The following is an 18,420-nucleotide window of genomic DNA, read 5'->3' as shown; positions in this document are numbered from 1 at the left end:
GGATTAGAGCTTTCTTGAGAGTGCATGAAGATTCTCTTCCAAGAGAGCAGAAATGCCAATTGTCATCAGCGTACTGTGGGGGTTCATTTCTTTGTTGATTTCAACCAGTTGAAAAGTTTTTTCCTGTCCCCAGAAAAATGTCCACAGCAATGAGAAGCCTGTTCTTGACAAGATGGGGAATGGAGGCAATGAAGGTGGAGAAAAGGGTGGGCTGTTGACCCATCCCTGCTTAACCCCAAAGGATTCTGTCATATTGTTGGCGAGGACTGACACTGATATCTTGCCACAGAGGAGATGGAGAATTTTGATGAATTTGATTGAACGACCAGCCTGAATTGAAAGCCTCATTCACATTGGTGAAGGTCATGTAGAGTGCTTGGTCAGGTAGAGTGGTTCGTGTTGTTCCTGGCTTTCCTCTTGGAGTTGGTGAGCAGTGAAAGGCACACATGTTTTCAGGAAAGATTTCCTCCCTCACTGGCGATGATCTTCTTGGTGATGGAGAGTGGGGAGATTCCTCGGTCGTTCCCACCATCCTCTTGCTCCTTTCTTGGAGATGGAGGTGATGGTGCCATCCCTAGGATTGACAGGGATTGCTTTGTCCCAGATTTTCAGGAACAGCTGATATTCAGCTCTGCTTCTCCAATTTGGAAATCTCTGCTCGAATCTCCTCTCTTCCTGTGGTTTTCCCATTTGTTATCTGTCAAATGGTGACTTCAATTTCTGCCAAATGATTATCTTTGATGGGGAGTGGGGAGATTTCCTCAAATAAGTCCCTGTCGATAAATTTTCTCATGGTTTAAGGAGTTCTTTGAAGTATTGGCTTCTTTGAAGTTTGTGCAAAGAGGTCCGGGCATCCTTATGCACGAATTTCAGGAAATTCATGTGCAGCGACAGTTTATGGAATTTTAGCATTTATTATGAAAGAAATGCAGTATAAAAGTTGGGAAGAATGCTGAAAATAGAAACACAGAAACATAGAAAATAGGTGCAAGAGTAGGCCATTCAGCCTTTCAAGCCTGGCCCACCGTTCAATCCGATCATGGCTGATCATGCGATCTCAGTGGCCCATTCCCATCCTCACCACATACTCCTTGATCTCCTCAGCCACAAGGACCACATCCAGTTGCCTCTTGAATTTCTCTAATAAACTGGCCTCAGCAGCTTCCAATGGGAGAGAATTCCACCGATTCATAATGTTCTGAGTGAAGAAAGTCTCCGTTATCTTTGTCCTGAATGGCTTACCCATTATCCTTAGACCCCTAGTTTTGGATTTCTCCAACATCTGGATCATTCTTTCTTCATTTGGCCTATGTACAAGGTGTAAGTTAGACTGCTCCTGGAGTGTTGCTAAACTGATAGCTATTCCACATGCATCTATCTTGAGCCACACATGTTAGTCCTTGACTTTATTATCCCCAATGTCACTTTGCCTGTAGCTCATGTACACAGTGGGTCAAATGCCCTCTGTTAGTGTGGGATCATTCTCTGAAATTGGAGAATTATTACTTTTAATCTTCAATACTTCAACATATTCATTTCACTGAAATATGGAAAGCTGTATACAACGTTAAAATTGTGATGTGAGCAGTAGCCCAGATTTCCCTCAGAGTGAGAATAGAACAGGAGACTGAGTGTTGTGATGCATCACCGTCTTTATTTCACAGTGAGAATACATTCCCAGCAGACAGAAAAACACAGACAAACACAAACTCGAAGACTATGGCCTCTTCCCTCCACATGAGAAGCCTGTGAATGAACGGTCTGTTAACAGGAATCATATTGGGATAGATCATTTCTCCATTCAGTCAGTCTTTCTTGTGAGTGGGAGCTCCCAGTGTGGGTGGGAGCAGATCTGAAGCTGAATTTTATTCTAACGTCAGATTCTGGATTCTCATTTCACTTTGGGATTCTTTCTCCATTTCAGGGACCAGTTTGAAGCTGCTTCATTCCTGGTTCCCAAAATCTTCCACTTGTCCTTCCTCACCAGGATCCAGCTGTTTTCTGAACCTGCACTGACCTGAGTAAAGCTGAACTGGATTAAGAAACAACCTTTCTCCTCATTTTCAGCACAATGTCTGACCAGTGTCAGTCCAGTGACTGACCATCAGGAATGGCAGGAAAAGGGAATATTTTACTGCCCACACAGGGTGGAATTTTCACCCTGGCTGGTGTTCCTGATGGCAGTAACCACAGTGTCCCCCACTTCCACTCTCTTCATTCTTGTTGGTTCCAGTTTAAATGTAAAGTACCCACAATGTGACTGGGGTTGCATTCCTCATGTATTTAGAATACTCTGTGTGTCCGATGTTACTGTTTGCAAGGCCCTCACCCTCCTCCAGACTCCGGTCCACATCCCTCTTCCTCCTCTCACTGACCCTTGCTGGTCCTGAGCCTCAATGCAAGCTCCCACTATCCTGCCCCCTCCCCTTGTTCTGCAGAGTTCAACAAGTGAAACCTCTGACCTCAGACACAACAGCATAAAGCTGACTGATTCTTACGTGTCACTAACTTTCAGATGAAGGTGGGACATCATTACAAAAGGAGCACAACAATGAGTATTGATGGTTTACAAATCCATTCCATATAGGAATACTCCAAAGGGCAGTTCCAGCACTGACCAATCTCAAACAACCAGGCTCTGTAATACCTCCCACTGTCAATGAGCTCTGACCACATCAACATGAAACCTTCTGACCCAGCATGATTGAGATTAAACAGAAGCATAATCTATCACCAGGACCATCCCTGTCTCAGGCCGTGCACAATGCATTCATTTCAAATAAGATTAGAGAAAAGGAAATCAAATCCCTGCTTCCCAGTGAAGGATCCAGCTCCCCATGTACAATTGAATTTAACCCTTTGTACATGCCATAAAACGACCTTAAACTGATGTCACCAATGCCCCACAGAGGTGGTTAGTTAGAAATGAATCTGAAACACTGACCAAAAATTTAGATTTGACAAGAAATCCCGATTATAAAGAATTATAATGACCAGTCACTGCATTCATTGGAAGATAAGTATAAGAGTGTATCTTTCTCTAGGGAAGGAGACCCAAGTTATGCACAGTATTCTAGGTTAATTCAATTTGTAGTTTGGGGAAGATAAAACAGATTTTAGAATTCAGCATCTCACTGTTCAGTATTATAATGGTAACAGAATCAACCAGAAAAATTTCATTCTGATTCCTGTCTAAACCATATTTGCGTTAGTCCACCTTTATTATACCAAATGACAACAAAACTCCATTCAAATGTTCCTTTTTCTTCTTCCAGTTCCTTCAAGAAGTCCAGCACCAGTTCTTTATATTCTTCCCATTCATATTTCTCATGAAATGTCCTGCAACAGAATCAGGCGTATAGGCATTTAATTCTCATTCCTCATGACAAAACCTGTCTAGATCAGAGTAGATTAACAGGACAATAGGAATTGTCAGTCTTTCAGCCCATTGAGAACCCTCCATTGTGATTACAGGAACAGAATCAATCGATGATCAGAATAGACAGTCCCATAGCAGGTAAAGTGTTCTCAACATTACATGGGGCGCAGTCAGAGAAATCTTGGTGAGAGACTGACTAATAAAGAAAATGGTATCATATAATTAGATGATTGATCACTGAATCAGGGAAGCCTTTCATTTTTATAGAATCCCTATATTGTGGATACAGGCCGTTTGGTTTTACAAGTCCACACCGACCCCTCTGAAAAGTAACTTACCCAGACCCATTCCCCTAACCTATTATCCTACATTTACCCCTGACTAATGCACCTAACCTACACATCCCTGAGCACTATTGGAAATTTAGCATGACCATTTCACCTAATCTTCATATTTCTGGACTGTGGGAGGAAACCGGAGCACCTAGAGGAAACCCACGCAGACACTGGGAGAATGTGCAGACTCCACGCAGACAGTCACCTGAGGCTGGAATCAAACCCGGGTGCCTGGCGTTGTGAGGCGGTAGTGCTAACTACTGAGCCACCGTGCGACCCTGAGCCTCCATGAAAACCTGGAACAGCCCCAATTTGAGCATTGTGGCCATTTTAGCAAATACATGAATGCCCTTGAAAAGTTGCAGAGAGAGCTCTTTCTAGAAATTTCCATAAAGGACAAATAAGAAAGTCATCAGGAAGAGGAGAATTGAATATGTCTGTAATCCATCAAAAACACAAAAATGAATTGCAAAAACTTGAAAGATAAGTCAAAATGACATTTTGGCTATATCAAAAGTGATTAAATTGCAGGCAGATTTAGGAGAATTGATAATGATGAACTGAGAAATGGCAGAAGAGTTGAATGTTTATGTTGTATCTGCAGTCACTGATATGGTGCATTCACTGATTATGCCATTGAATATCAGAGGGTGATGGTTAGACTCTGTGTTACAATTGCCTGACACTTATGTGGTGTGAAAGTCATTTGTCACAGTTTGAGCAACTCCTGTTAAAGAGAGAGGTCATTCATGAGCAAGTGTCAGGTATGTCTCCAACCAGCGAATATTCTTCCCAGTTCCCATTGATTCCAGTTTTGCTCGAACTCCTTAAAGCCACATTTGTTCCAACACAGACTTATTGGCAAGTGCAGTCACTCTTAGCTCATGCCTAGAATTCAGCTGCTTTGGCTGTGTCTCCCTCTAACACTGACACACTATGGTAGCAATGTGTACATCTACAAGGTACAATGTAATATCTCACTGAAGCCTGTCCACACCGACAAGGCATAGGTCAGGAATGTGATAGACTACACACCACCTGCTTGGATAGGTAAAGCTGCAAAATCACTCAAGAATCTCACCACCATCCAGGACATTGCAGCCCACTTGACTGGCACCTTTTCCACCACCTTCAATATTCGCTCCCTTCACCAATGCACAGTGGCACAGTGTGTACCATCTACCATGTCACGAATCACCTTGCTCCTTTGGCATTAACTTCCAGGAGGAACCTGTGGAGTAACTGAACTCAAACTGAAAAAGGGATATCACAGGAGGGCTGTGACCTGATTGGCGGGTAGGGAATCTGTCCCAAATTTGAAAAAATAACACGGCATAACTAACTAATAAATTAATTAAGTCGAGCTGGCTGGGCAGGTGATGTGCTGTAGCTGTATGATGTGGGAGCTGGCTGATCCCTTTGCGAGCTGCATTGACCACATCTGCAGCAAATGTTGGTTGCTCAAGGAACTTTGGCTCAGAATTAATGAGCTGAAATGTGAGCTTCAAACACTACGGCACATCAGGGAGGGGGAGAGTTACCTGGACGTTGTGTTTCAGGAGGCAGTCACACCTGGTAGATTAAGTATCGCAAATTTGGTAAGGGACAGGGACAGCAGTGTGTGACTGCAAGTGAGGCAGATAGGAGGATCCTGTATTCAGACAGATGAGCCTCAGCTCTTGACTTTGTACAAGGTGCATGAGGTACTTGCTGTCTGTGTAGATGAGGAACAGGGCTGTGGGGAGGGTGAGCCAGCTGACCATGGCACTGTGATAGAGGAGGCCATTAAGAGGGGGGAGCAAAAAGACTAGTGGTAATTGTAGGGGATTCGAGAATTAGGAGAATAGATAGCATCCTTTGTAAGCAGGATAGAGAGAACTGCATGGTATGTTGCCTGCCTGGTGCCACTGTAAGGGCCACCTCTGACCGGCTTGAAAGGGTATTGGAGAGGGAGGAGAAGGATCCAATTTTTGTGGTCCACGTTGGGACAATCAACATTGTCACGATGAAGAAAGAGGATCATTTTAGGGATTATTAGAAAGTAGGATCTAAATTAAAGAACAGATCCTCAAGGGTTATAATCTCTGGATTACTACCTGAGCCACGTGCAGATTGGCATCGGGAAACAGGAACAAAGGAAGTAATCACGTGGCTAAAAGAGTGATGTGGGAAAGAGGGGTTCCTTTTCATGGGCGCAGACATCGGTATTGGAACAGGAGGGATCTGTACCATTGGGATGGTCTCTACCTGAACCGAGCTGGGACTAATATTCTCTAGAGAAAGGTAAATAGGGTGGTCAACAAATTAGAAAGTTGGGGGAAAGGGAAGGGTAAAACTCAAAGAAGTATCAAGGCCAGTGGGAAACAAAGCAGCAGGTTAACACCACTGGAGGTGGATTCAACTGCAAGGAAAAGTATGAAAAAAATGACAAGTAAGGAGAACTCAGAGGATGAGGCAACCATGGCTGACAAGAGAAGTCAGGGACAGCATAAAAGCAAAAGAGAAAGCATACAATGCGGTGAACAGCAGTGGGAACCCAGAGAATTGGGAAGCTTACAAAAACCAATAGAGGACAACGATAAAAGAAATAAGGAAGGAGAATATCGACTATGACCATAAGCTAGCCAGTAATATAAAAGAAGATTGCAAGAATTTCTTCAGATACCTAAAGGGCAAAAGAGAGGCAAAATAGACATTGGGTTGCTGGAAAACAAGGCTGGAGAAGTGGTAATGGGGAACAAAGAAATAGTGGAGGAACTGAATAAGTATTTTACATCAGTCTTCATGGTGGAAGACACGAGTAACATCCCAAAAATTCCAGAGAGTCAGAGGTGAGTATGGTGGCCGTCACCAAGGAGAAGGTGCTGGGAAATTTGGAAGGTTTGATTGGGGAGAAATAATCTGGAACAGATGGACCACACCCCAGAAAGAGACAGCTGAAGAGATAGTGGAGACATTAATGGTGATCTTCCAGGAATCACTGGAGTCAGGGAGGGTCCCAGAGGACTGGAAAATTGCTAATGTAACTCCCTTATTTTAAAAGGGAGTACGACAAAAGAGGGGAAATTACAGGCTAATTAGTCTGATCTTGATCGTTGTTAAGATTATGGAATCCATTGTGAAGGATGAAATTTCTCAATACTTGGAAGTGTATGATGAAATAGGGCAAAATCAGCAAGGTTGCATCAAGAGAAGGTCACACCTGACAAATCTGTTTGAATTCTTTGAGGAGGTAATGCACGAGTTAGACCAAGGGGAGCCAATGGATGTTATCTACTTGGACTTCCAGAAGGCCTTTGACAAGGTGCCACACAGGAGGCTACTGAGTAAGACAAGGGCCCGTTGTGTCAGAGGCAAGGTGCTAGCATGGATAGAAGATTGGCTGTCTGGCAGAAAGCAGAGAGTGGGGATTAAAAGAGTTCTTCTCAGGATGTCAGCCAGTGACTAGTAGTGTTCCTCAAGGCACTGTGTTGGGACTACAACTTTTCACTTTATACATTAATGATCTGATGAAGGAACTGAGGTATTCTGGCTAAATGTGCAGATGATATAATGATAGGTAGAGGGACAGGCATCATTGAGAAGGCAGGGAGGCTGCAGACTGATCTGGATCGGTTAAGAGAGTGGGCAAAAAAAGTGGCAGATGGTGTACAGCTTGGAAAAGTGTGAGATCATGCACATTGGCCAGAAGAACAGAGACATAAACTATTTTCTAAATGGGGAGAAGATTCAAAAATCTGAAGTGCATAATGGAGTTGAGAAACTTATCAACCATGGTTGAATGGCTGAGCTATGGGCCAAATGGCCTAATTTCTGCTCCGATGTCTTATGGTCTTATGGCCTAAAACTCTGCCCTCTACCATCGAGAAGGTCAGGGGCAGTAAGTACATGAGAATATCACCGCCCGCAAGATCCCCTCCAAACCACACACAATCCTGATTTGGTAATATATCATTGTGCCGTCAGTGTCAGTGGATCAAGTATCTGGAACTGCCTTCCTGACAGCAGGACTGCAACAGTTCAAGAGGACAACTCACCACCGCCATCTCCAGGGCAACTAGAGATAGGACAAGTCACATCCCAGGAATGAATAAAAAATAAACCACCATCAGGATCTAGCCATTAGAGAGACTCCGACACCTGCCCTTTCTGCTGACCCACCTCACCCACACCACACCCCCAACACAGTTCTGTGATCCTCTCCCTGGTATCACAGACCTATCAGCCTGGGAGTCAGTGCTGATGCTAGGTCTCTCAGATACAGTGCCTCAGCAGCCAGGAGCCAGCAGTGCTTGAGGGTCACTGAATGCAGCAAGCTTTCCCTGAGAGAGCTGATGTGGGGCTCTTATCAGCTCTCCAGTCTGTGGGCGATACACTGATCACCTCCATTCAATTGTGAGCTAATGATTTACAACTGCATCTATTAGAACTGCACCCTTTGAAAAACAAATCCATCAAAAATATCCTTTCTGCCACAAGGTCTGATTCACAAAAGGATCTTGTCAGACAGTGATTTTCAAATCACTGAAAATTCCTGAAGGAGTGACTGTCTTCCTCTCAGGCTACAGGGAGAGTTTAATACTTTTTCGGTACTGAGCGAATGTTACTCATGGGACTGCTCGTGGAATCTTGCTGTGCTGAAATTGCTGCGGACAGTTTCCTGCCCTAAAAATGTTGCCACCTTCTGCCAACCTACGTCAAGAATGGCACATGCCCACTCTGACATCTCAGAACCTTCAACATCACACTCTTTTGTTTTGATAGGTACATTTCCCAAGAAAGACAACATGAGATAGCTGCGGCAAATAGAATTAAGGAGAATCCAAAGAGTTTTTACAAATACATTAAGGACAACAGGATAGCTGGGAGAGAATAGCGCCCCTCAAAGATCAGCAAGGCAGCCTTTGTGTGGAGCCACACAAAATGGGGGGGATACTAAATGAATATTTTGCATCAGTATTTACTGTGGAAAAGGATATGGAAGATATAGACTGTAGGGAAATAGATGGTGACATCTTGCAAAATGTCCAGATTACAGAGGAGAAAGTGCTGGATGTCTTGAAACCGTTAAAGGTGGATAAATCCCCAGGACCTGATCAGGTGTACCGAGAACTTTGTGGGAAGCCAGAGACATGATTGCTGGGCCTCTTGCTGAGGTATTGGTATCATTGATAGTCACCGGTGAGGTGCCGGAAGACTGGAGGTTGCCAAACGTGGTGCCACTGTTTAAGAAGGGCGGTAAGGACAATCCAGGGAACTATAGACCAGTGAGCCTGACCTCGGTGGTGGGCAAGTTGTTGGAGGGAATCCTGAGGAACAGGATGTACATGTATTTGGAAAGGCAAGGACTGATTAGAATAGTCAACATGGCCTTGTGCGGGGGAAATCATGTCTCACAAACTTGATTGAGTTTTTTGAAGAAGTAACAAAGAGGATTGATGAGGGCAGAGAAGTAGACATGATCTATATGGACTTCATCAGTAAGGCGTTTGACAAGGTTCCCCATGGGAAACTGATGAGCAAGGTTAGATCTCATGGAGTACGGGGTGAACTAGCCATTTGGATACAGACTGGCTCAAAGGTAGAAGACAGAGGGTGGTGGTAGAGGGTTGTTTTTCAGACTGGAGACCTGTGACCAATGGAGTGCCACAAGGATCGGTGCTGGGGCCTCTACTTTTTGTCATTGACATAATTGATTTGGATGCGAGCATAAGAGGTACAGTTCGTAAGTTTGCAGATGACACCAAAATTGGAGGTGTAGTGGACAACGAAGAGGGTTAGCTCAAATTACAACAGGATCTTGACCAGATGGGCCAATGAGTTGAGAAGTGGCAGATGGAGTTTAATTCAGATAAATGCGAGGTGCTGCATTTTTGGAAAGTAAATCTTAGCAGGATTTAGACACTTAATGGTAAGGTCCTAGGGAGTGTTGCTGAACAAAGAGACCTTGGAGTGCAGGTTCATAGCTCCTTGAAAGTGGAGTCGCAAGTAGATAAGATAGTAAAGAAGGTGTTTGGTATGCTTTCCTTTATTGGTCAGAGTATTGAGTACAGGGGTTGGGAGGTCATGTTGCAGCTGTACAGGACATTGGTTAGGCCACTATTGGAATATTGGCGCAATTCTGGTCTCCCTCCTATTGGAAAGATGTTGTGAAACTTGAAAGGGTTCAGAAAAGATTTACAAGGATGTTGCCAGGGTTGGAGGATTTGCGCTATGGGAGAGGCTAGGCAGACTGGGACTGTTTTCCTTGGAGCGTCGGAGGCTGAGGGGTGACCTTATAGAGGTTTACAAAATTAGATTAGATTAGATTACAGTGTGGAAACAGGCCCTTCGGCCCAACAAGTCGACACCGACCCGCCAAAGCGAAACCCACCCATACCCCTACATTTACCCCTTACCTCACACTACGGGCAATTTAGCCTGGCCAATTCACCTGACCCTGCACATCTTTGGACTGTGGGAGGAAACCGGAGCACCCGGAGGAAACCCACGCAGACACGGGGAGAACGTGCAAACTCCACACAGTCAGTTGCCTGAGTCGGGAATTGAACCCGGGTCTCTGGCGCTGCGAGGCAGCAGTGCTAACCACTGTGCCACCGTGCCGCCCACAAATTATGAGGGGCATAGATAGAGTAAATATGCAAACTGTTTTCTCCGGGGTTGGGGAGTCCAGAACGAGAGGGCATAGGTTCAGGGTGAGAGGGGAAAGATATAAAAGAGACCTAAGGGACAGCTTTTTCACGCAGAGGGTGGTACGTGTATGGAATGAGCTGCCAGAGGAAGTGGTGGAGGCTGGTACAATTGCAACATTCAAGAAGCAATGGGATGGGTATATGAATAGGAAAGGTTTGGAGGGATATGGGCCAGTGCTGGCAGGTGGGACTAGATTGGGTTGGAATATCTGGTCGGCATGGACGGGTTGGACCGAAGGTTTTGTTTCCATGCTGTACATCTCTATGACTGTATGACTCTAAGAGCTTTGTGGCATGGTGTTAAGGCAACAATCTCTTGCTCAATCTCAAAGAAGTAATCCACCGAAGCTAAATTATTATCTTGTGTTTGGCACGAAGCAAGACCAAAAAAATGTCTAGAAAATGACTGAGATACAGAGGCCAGTGAGAATGAGAAGTTGAAAGGAAAATGTCACAGTAAAGAAATGATGTTGGAGAAATTGATGGATGACATTTGAAATTCCCTGGGACTCTGATTATTCACATCCCAGTGAGGTGAAGGTGGGTAGAGAGATGTGGAGATATTGGCTTTTATTCTCAAATCTTCAAAGTACTATTGATTCTGGAATGCTGCCTTTTGAACTGTGGAAGCTCAGTCACTGAGTATGATCTAGACAGATATTGATGCACTTCAAGATAGTAATGACGTCAAGACATATGGGAATATTGTGGTAAAATTCCACTGAAGTGGATGATCTGCCATTACCTAGACGGGTGAAGCAGTCTAAAGGATCTGAATGACTTACTCCTACTCCAAAGTCCCTTTGTTCAAATGAAGTGAAAGTGTTCTGTGAAAAATGTTAAGCATGTTGCAGATGAGACTTTTAGAATCGAGGAGCCAGCTTTTTGTGAGCTGGAGTAATGTGAATGTGGAGGACTGGCTGTGTTGTCAGGAGGTGGAGTTGCAGATTGTGAGAAATGAACCAATCCACAACTCTGTTCACATTGACCAATGTCCCAGTGTGACTGAATGGACCTGTTAATCTCAGTCTGACCCAGACTGGAATGATGGTGACATAAAGAAACATTAATCACAATATTTCAGCATCAAAACTCACTTGACAAAGTAGTGACCTGGAGTTAATTCTTTTAATTTAATCGTTTGATCTGTCGGTTCAGGCATACTTCTGACTTCAGGAACAATGCCAACACCGATATAGACTGTCTCTGGAAATGTTTGATTTACCAAGTATCCAGCAAGTCCCCAAGGTGCAGTTAAAGGAACAATTGTTTCTGCAGATAAAGAAAACACTGTTATTTACATGTTTATCTTTCAATATTGTTGCTGAAGTTGCTTGCACCACTATTTCAGGTAGTGAATTCTATGTCATGTATGAACATATGTGCACATAAACATACAAACTGGGAACAGGAGACAGTCGTTCAACCCCTCACAGCTAAACCACTGATACCACAGCATTGCATTGTTTTTTGAAAATTTAACAAATATCTATTTAGGTTTCTTTCTTGCAATCCTAAATTTTAATTAATAAGCTTCAGGCACAAGCTTCTAAATATTGAGCATTGCATCATTGACTGTGCTGTACTCTGCAGTTCTACTCCACTTGTTCTTCTGACAATCTGGCATACACAGTCAGAGCTGTACCTTCCAAATTACTTTGTCCCGTTAAGGTCTGGACCTCTCAGAGTCACATCTTCTGTTTAACAACCTTTTCAAATGGGGTAAAAGAGCTTTTGATTCTACCTTCAGTAAATTTCAGCACTATGTGTAGATTCTTGGTTAAATCAAATCCCTCTTTGGGTCAAGAATCATCCTCCAAGCTCCTCCCTCCTTCCTTCTTCATTTTTCGTTGAAGCTTTTCTTTGACTAAATCCAGTTGTCCAAGTTCCTTGTATCATTGGGGATCCAAGTTTTCCTCGTTCAAACTTGCACGTTTTACCACCTTCTCCATTCTAATTTTCTTTTAAGAATTCCTCCCATTCCATTTCAATTTTTCTGATTCTCTTTCCCTTATTTCTGTTTGTCTTCAAACTGAAGGCCTATCATTTCTAACTTGAGCTTTGTTAATTTCACCTATGACATTATATTTTCATTTTTCTTTCTTCTAATTGGGGATGTGATGGTCTAATGGTATTATTGCTTGTGTATTAATCCAGACAGCTAGATAATATCCTGTGGTAGAGTGTGAGTTCATGATGGAAAAAATGAATGGAATTCAAATTCTAATGATGACCATGCCATTGGACGGAAATACCCATCTCATTCAGAATTCCCCTTTTGAAAAGAAAACTGCTGTCCTTACCTAATCTGGTCTATATGCAATTCTAGATTGACAGAATAGTGGTTGACTCTTAACTGCCCTCTGGTCAAGACGACATGAGCAATAAAAACTGGCATAGCCAGCAATAAAAATTAGCATAGCCAGCAATGCCCACATTCTCATAAATGAATGGAAAAACAATGCTAACTGTTGAATAATAACTTGAACCCATCTCATCTTGAGAACATCTTACTTTTCTAATTATAACTCTAATTTTAGTCTTCATCAAATAATCCATTGTTAGAGCTTTCATTTCAAGAAAGCTCTTAGCAACATTCAAATCCATCTTCAAGTTATATTGAATGAATGTCACCATAGTGGAGCTGTTTTATGTCCTGAACCACACCTGAGTTGTTATTTTAAAAGAAAGAGATAGATCTCGCTTAAATCCAGCAATTTCAAAAATATTGCAAAAGACCCAAATATTATGATGCTAGCTGATGTTATGACTGGACAAGTCAAATCTCAGGTGGCATTATGTGTTGATAGATCATGTTGTGAATTGTTTCTGGTTTTCGTGAGCTGGTCTTTCACAGAAATGCGAACATTGAATTTTGCAGATTTGCCTTTAAAAGAAAACAGAAGATTATTATACAGAAGAGTTGAAACGAAGGCAGGTTAAAGTAAATTATTTTCATAGAATATACATTTGATGATTTCAAAACATATGGCAAAAATATTTTCCTATTCCAAAAGCACCCTGCACGATACTTGCACCAGAGAGAATCCCTTTCTCTATTCCCCCCCCCCCCCCCCACCCCCCGCCCCCCCCCGCCACACACACACTGGGCTTCATTAAATTTTATCTTCTCCTTCTTTCGAGAGAAATCAATGTGAATAAAAAGATATTTATGCAGAAATTGGATTATAATTGGAAACAGGAGAATGTGCCGATCTATGAGTAGAAAGTGCAGAAGTAGCATTTAGTGAATTGTTCCTTCAGAGAGCTGGCCCCGGCATGATGGGCTGAATGGGCTCTTATAATACTGTTCAATTTTAATATTCAATGGATTTCTCAGTGTTGAATTTCTCCAATGTGGAGTTGATCACATTGTGAGAAGGGAATATGACAATGCAAGAAATGCTTCCCCTTCACCTGACAGCAGTGTAGGAGTTTTGGAAACTAAGGTGGGAGGAGGTAAAGGGTAAAAGTTGTATCTTCTGGGCTAACCTGTGAAGGTGTGTGAGAATAGCTATCTGGATAATGGGGTTGATTGAGTAACAGTGGAATTTCAATTGAATGTGAAATGACAAAGTCAAAGACTTGAGCACAAATATCCTCGGCCTTAGTTCTTGCACCCCTGGTTAGTATTGTGTCACGTAACCTGAATTGACTTTACTGTTAGAATCCTCCTTACTGTTAAGGGCATGTGGTGTTATCACTGGGCTAATAATCCACCCAGGCTATGGTTATGATAACATTGGCTCAAATCCCATTACGAGAGACCGAGGAATTTTGAATTCAGTAAAGTTTGGATTTTAAAAATTGTCCTAACGATCACCATATGAACTCCATTGATCAGTATAAAAAAAAACTTAACTGGTTCAATAATGTCCTTCATCCATATCTGGCCTGGCTTACATCTAAATTTGGACTTGCAGCAATGACCTTACAGGCAAATTAATACTGGGTCTAGCCAGTGATGTCAACATCCCATTGATAACTGACAAAAATATTCACTTCCCAACTATTTTGTATCACTTGTAAATGTTGAAATTACACCTTATACACTCAAGTCCAGATTATTAACATTCTGTGAAAGTTCAATATTGATCTCTGGGGAATGGTGCTTTAGGTATTTTCAAATCAACCTGTTCAGAGATGTCATCATATACCTCTGGCCCAAGAGGATCTTGAAGATGGATCTCCAAGCTGAGAGGTGCAGACACTACCACTGCATCATAGAGCCCGAGGATGATACTTGCCTCCAGTATGAGAAATAGCTGCTTAACACTACTTTCTGCTTTCTCTCCATCAAACAATTGAGTCTCAATGCTGCCAATCTCTTTAATACCAACATCTGTAATTTTGATTAGTGTTTTCCATAATAATTTGTCATACACCTTTTAAATTTTGATACATAAAACATCAAATGTGTTTCATTCCTCTGACCATTACCAGCTAATGGTAATGGTCAGAGGCAGGCACGGTGGCACAGTGGTTAGAACTGTTGCCTCACAGCGCCAGAAACCTGGGTTCAATTCCCGCCTCAGGCGATTGACTGTGGAGTTTGCACATTCTCCCCGTGTCTGCGTGGGTTTCCTCTGGGTGCTCCAGTTTCCTCCCACAGTCCAAAAGTATGCAGGTTAGGTGAATTGGCTGTGCTAAATTGCCTGTAGTGTTAGGTGAAGGGGTAAAATGTAGGGGAATGGGTCTGGGCGGGTCGGTGTGGACTGGTTGGGCCAAAGGGCCTGTTTCTACACTGTAAGTAATCTAATCTAATGTCTATATGAAGTCAATTAAACATGATTTGTCTTTTGAACGGCAGAAATTCCTTCCATTTACCATCAGTCCAAACCTAACAGTCCAGCAATACCTGCAAATAAAGTTTATAATACATGATTTACCTGATTTAAAAACTTGGATTCCAATGCCAACTTGAATTTGTTTTATCATTTTTAGTTCTCTGAAGGTAACTTGCTCACTTAACGGTCGGATATGCATTATTTTTCAACTTGGTGGCGCTGTAGCTTTTCATGAAAGAACTTCACCTACTCTAAATGGAGAATTTACAAAATTTAGACTGTGTAATGATCTATAGAATGAGGCCAGGGGCCATAATGAGGTTCTATTCAAAAGACATGAAGGTGCTGATGTTGGACTAGGGTGGACAAGGACAGAATCACATGTCAGGTGAACCTGACGAAGAAGCAGCTTTCTGAAAGTTTGTGCTTTCAAATAAACCTGCTGGGCTATACCCTGGTGTCATGTCACTTCTGAGTCTGTTTAAAAGCAAGATAGCAGCTTAGTTTTAGGCCATCTGCTGGTCAACTGCCTCAAAGTATTCAATGTCAAAGAGAAGTCAATAAGTTAGTCTGTGTGTTTTTGGGAGAGATGGAGGGAATCACAATTAGTGGATATGCATAAAGTTGCCACCTGCAAACGTTTGTGTCCTCATCGATTGAGTAAACATTAAAGAGTGAAGATGTGAGTGACACTTTACTGAGTTTGAGTGTCAATATGCAAGGATATTGTTGGGAAAAGGCTTGAATCATTCATCTTGCTATTTATAATAATATTTTTTCAAATATTTTTAAAATTCCTTTACGAAATAAATGTATTTTTAAATTTGATGAATAGTGACAGCCTTGTGGAATTAGATTAGATTAGATTACATTACAGTGTGGAAATAGGCCCTTCGGCCCAACAAGTCCACACCGACCCGTATCCCACCCATACCCCTACATTTACCCCTTACCTAACACTACGGGCAATTTAGCATGGCCAATTCACCTGACCTGCACATCTTTGGACGGTGGGAGGAAACCGGAGCCCCCGGAGGAAACACACGCAGACACGGGGAGAACGTGCAAACTCCACACAGTCAGTCGCCTGAGGCGGGAATTGAACCCGGGTCTCTGGCGTTGTGAGGCAGCAGTGCTAACCACTGTGCCACCGTGCCGCCCACAGGCATGGCACAGGTAATTCTTTGTCAATGCAGAACGTATCAAGCAAGAAATGTGAAAGAGTAAAAAGTCATTTCATATTCTGTTGTTACTTTGATGGAATATCAGACATACCATCAGCATTGCCAAAAAATGCATAATTGAACAGTTTATCCAGGCGGATTTCCATTTCTCTCTTCAAATCTGTCTTCAACTCCGAAACAAGAACTGCTGTTTCAGCCCATTGAATGTGTAGAAATTCTATTTCATCATAATCCTAAGATGAGAGTAAAATATGTATTACTGTTTAATATAACTGAACTTCTACCAAAGTTTGTCAATGCTGAAAGAACTGGACCAGGTGTTCAGGTGTGCAAGAGTCTTCATGTTCTGGAGCAACTGAACGTGAAACAGGGTTTGAAGTTTTTAATGTGATTCCTGACAGCAACATTTCCTGATTCATTCCCTTTCTCTCTCACTCTTTCATCTTTCATGTTGTCGTGTTAGACTCACCTTGCTCCTTCCCTTTGGGTTTGCAATAGCAACATTTAGAGAATGTTATTGAAACCCTTCTATATTGAGCCAACGTTAATGACCACATGTCCCGGTGTTGTGTATCTCTCTGTGTGTTTTAACACATTATTTAAACAGAAAAATGCCTTGAGGAATGAGGGATGGGCAACAAATATCAGCCATGCCAGTGACACCTTCACTGAATGAAAGGATAAAAACACCATTACTTACAGCCTGCTGAATTGGGGCAGGTGATGGCCTCATGGGATTTATCACAAGGCTATTAATCCAGAGAGGCAAAAGTGAGGACTGCAGATGCTGGAAACCAGTGTCTAGATTAGAGCGGTGCTGGAAAGGCACAGCACGTCAGGCAGGATCCGAGAAGCAGGAAAATCCACCTTTCGGGCAAAAGCCCTTGATCAGGAAGGGCTTTTATCCAAAACCTCAATTTTCCTGCTCCTTGATGTTGCCTGACCTGCCGTGCTTTCCAGCACCTCTCTAATTGAGACACTATTAATCCAGAGTGCCAGGTCATGTTCTGGGGACCTGGAGTGAACCCCACGAGGGTAGATGATAGAATTTGAATTCAGTTAAAAAAACCTCGAATTAGGGGTCTTTCCAGGCTTGGAAATCAGAGGATTTCCGTCAAAACCAGACTTGGCCTCTTCCATATAGGACAGAACTGCCTTTCAGAAACAGGGCTGGATTGAGTGAAGACAGGAGCAGTAGGAGAGCTCCCTGCCTCTACAGTCCTTGTGTTGTCCCCCACCATCCCCCTCTCTGTGAGCACACTGACCCCTCCTTTCACCTGCTGCTGGAGATGGAAGCCCTGATATTCTTCTTACTGCACAAGCTGGCAGTGGGAGCCAGGCAGGCGATGGTAGCTCATGTAGAAAGTGTTAATGAGGCCCGAGGAGTAATTTCAGTCCAGCCTCATGGTTCAGAGTTGGGATGTGCACTGTCAGTGCACTGCAGGTTCGGGACTAAAAACAACATGGAATAATTTCCACTGGTACAAGCACAACAGAACAGAGGAAACTCTCAGCTATACTGACCGTGTCCTGGGTGACTTGATCTGGCTTGAGACAGTCAACACCCTTACAGAAGTCGATCACCTCCTGCTCTGGGTCCCGTGCAGCAATTTGATGCCCAAAAAGGACAGACACAGTGAAGAAGATTCTCAGCATCATGGTGTTCTCTCAGATCACTGGTGAACGCACTGACTGACTCTCAGCACCTTCAGGTGGATCTGCAGTTTGAGCACAGAGTTACACTCGTTATATACTCTTTCATTAGGATGATTTTGAATATAGTTTATCCTGAGGTAGGAACGTCATGGAGGAACATTCCAGCTGATTAATTATGGAAATTTCTCTTAGCTCTGACTTTACAATGGATTCAGAAATCCTTAACTCTCTGTGTGCTGGCTCCTGGGAACACTGAACACTTGGGAAAGCTATTTTTGTAATTGCTACCCACTCACATACTCAGGGTTGTCACTCTTCCCAGGTTGGGAATCCACTGGATTGGAAGATTAATTTCCCGGTCACTGGTGATGAGGAGAAAATGATTTC

The 18,420-nt window shown here is 43.0% G+C and overlaps 1 protein-coding gene across 1 annotated transcript; it reads right to left on the bottom strand.

Annotated features, from left to right (window-relative positions):
• Positions 1-1,639: 1,639 nt before the first annotated feature.
• On the bottom strand, positions 1,640-18,060 carry LOC148151768 (uncharacterized). The gene is made up of 4 exons (XM_087984036.1): positions 17,902-18,060; positions 16,469-16,610; positions 11,504-11,678; positions 1,640-3,339 (listed from the first exon to the last, which is right to left on the bottom strand). Exons 1-4 carry the CDS (start codon positions 18,034-18,036, stop codon positions 3,177-3,179), a joined length of 615 nt encoding a protein of 204 aa, XP_087840162.1. The 5' UTR covers positions 18,037-18,060; the 3' UTR covers positions 1,640-3,176.
• Between the last annotated feature and the right edge of the window lie 360 nt (positions 18,061-18,420).

This window comes from Chiloscyllium plagiosum, unplaced genomic scaffold (assembly GCF_037043375.1).
Source record: "Chiloscyllium plagiosum isolate Xiang-an unplaced genomic scaffold, Cpla_swu_hap1 HiC_scaffold_3, whole genome shotgun sequence".
Lineage (NCBI taxonomy): Eukaryota > Metazoa > Chordata > Chondrichthyes > Orectolobiformes > Hemiscylliidae > Chiloscyllium > Chiloscyllium plagiosum.
The sequence above is the reverse complement of the archived record's forward strand: the minus strand, read 5'-3'. Positions and strand labels throughout refer to the sequence as shown.

Bases quoted from the DNA above. Each gene is read 5' to 3' on its own strand.
- LOC148151768 (XM_087984036.1), bottom strand. From the start codon at position 18,036: ATGATGCTGAGAATCTTCTTCACTGTGTCTGTCCTTTTTGGGCATCAA. The intron at 16,611-17,901 runs GTCAGTATAGCT...CTCTCATCTTAG, and splicing joins ATCAAGTCACCCAGGACACG to GATTATGATGAAATAGAATT. The intron at 3,340-11,503 runs GTGAGTTTTGAT...ATTCTGTTGCAG, and splicing joins CCAGGTCACTACTTTGTCAA to GACATTTCATGAGAAATATG.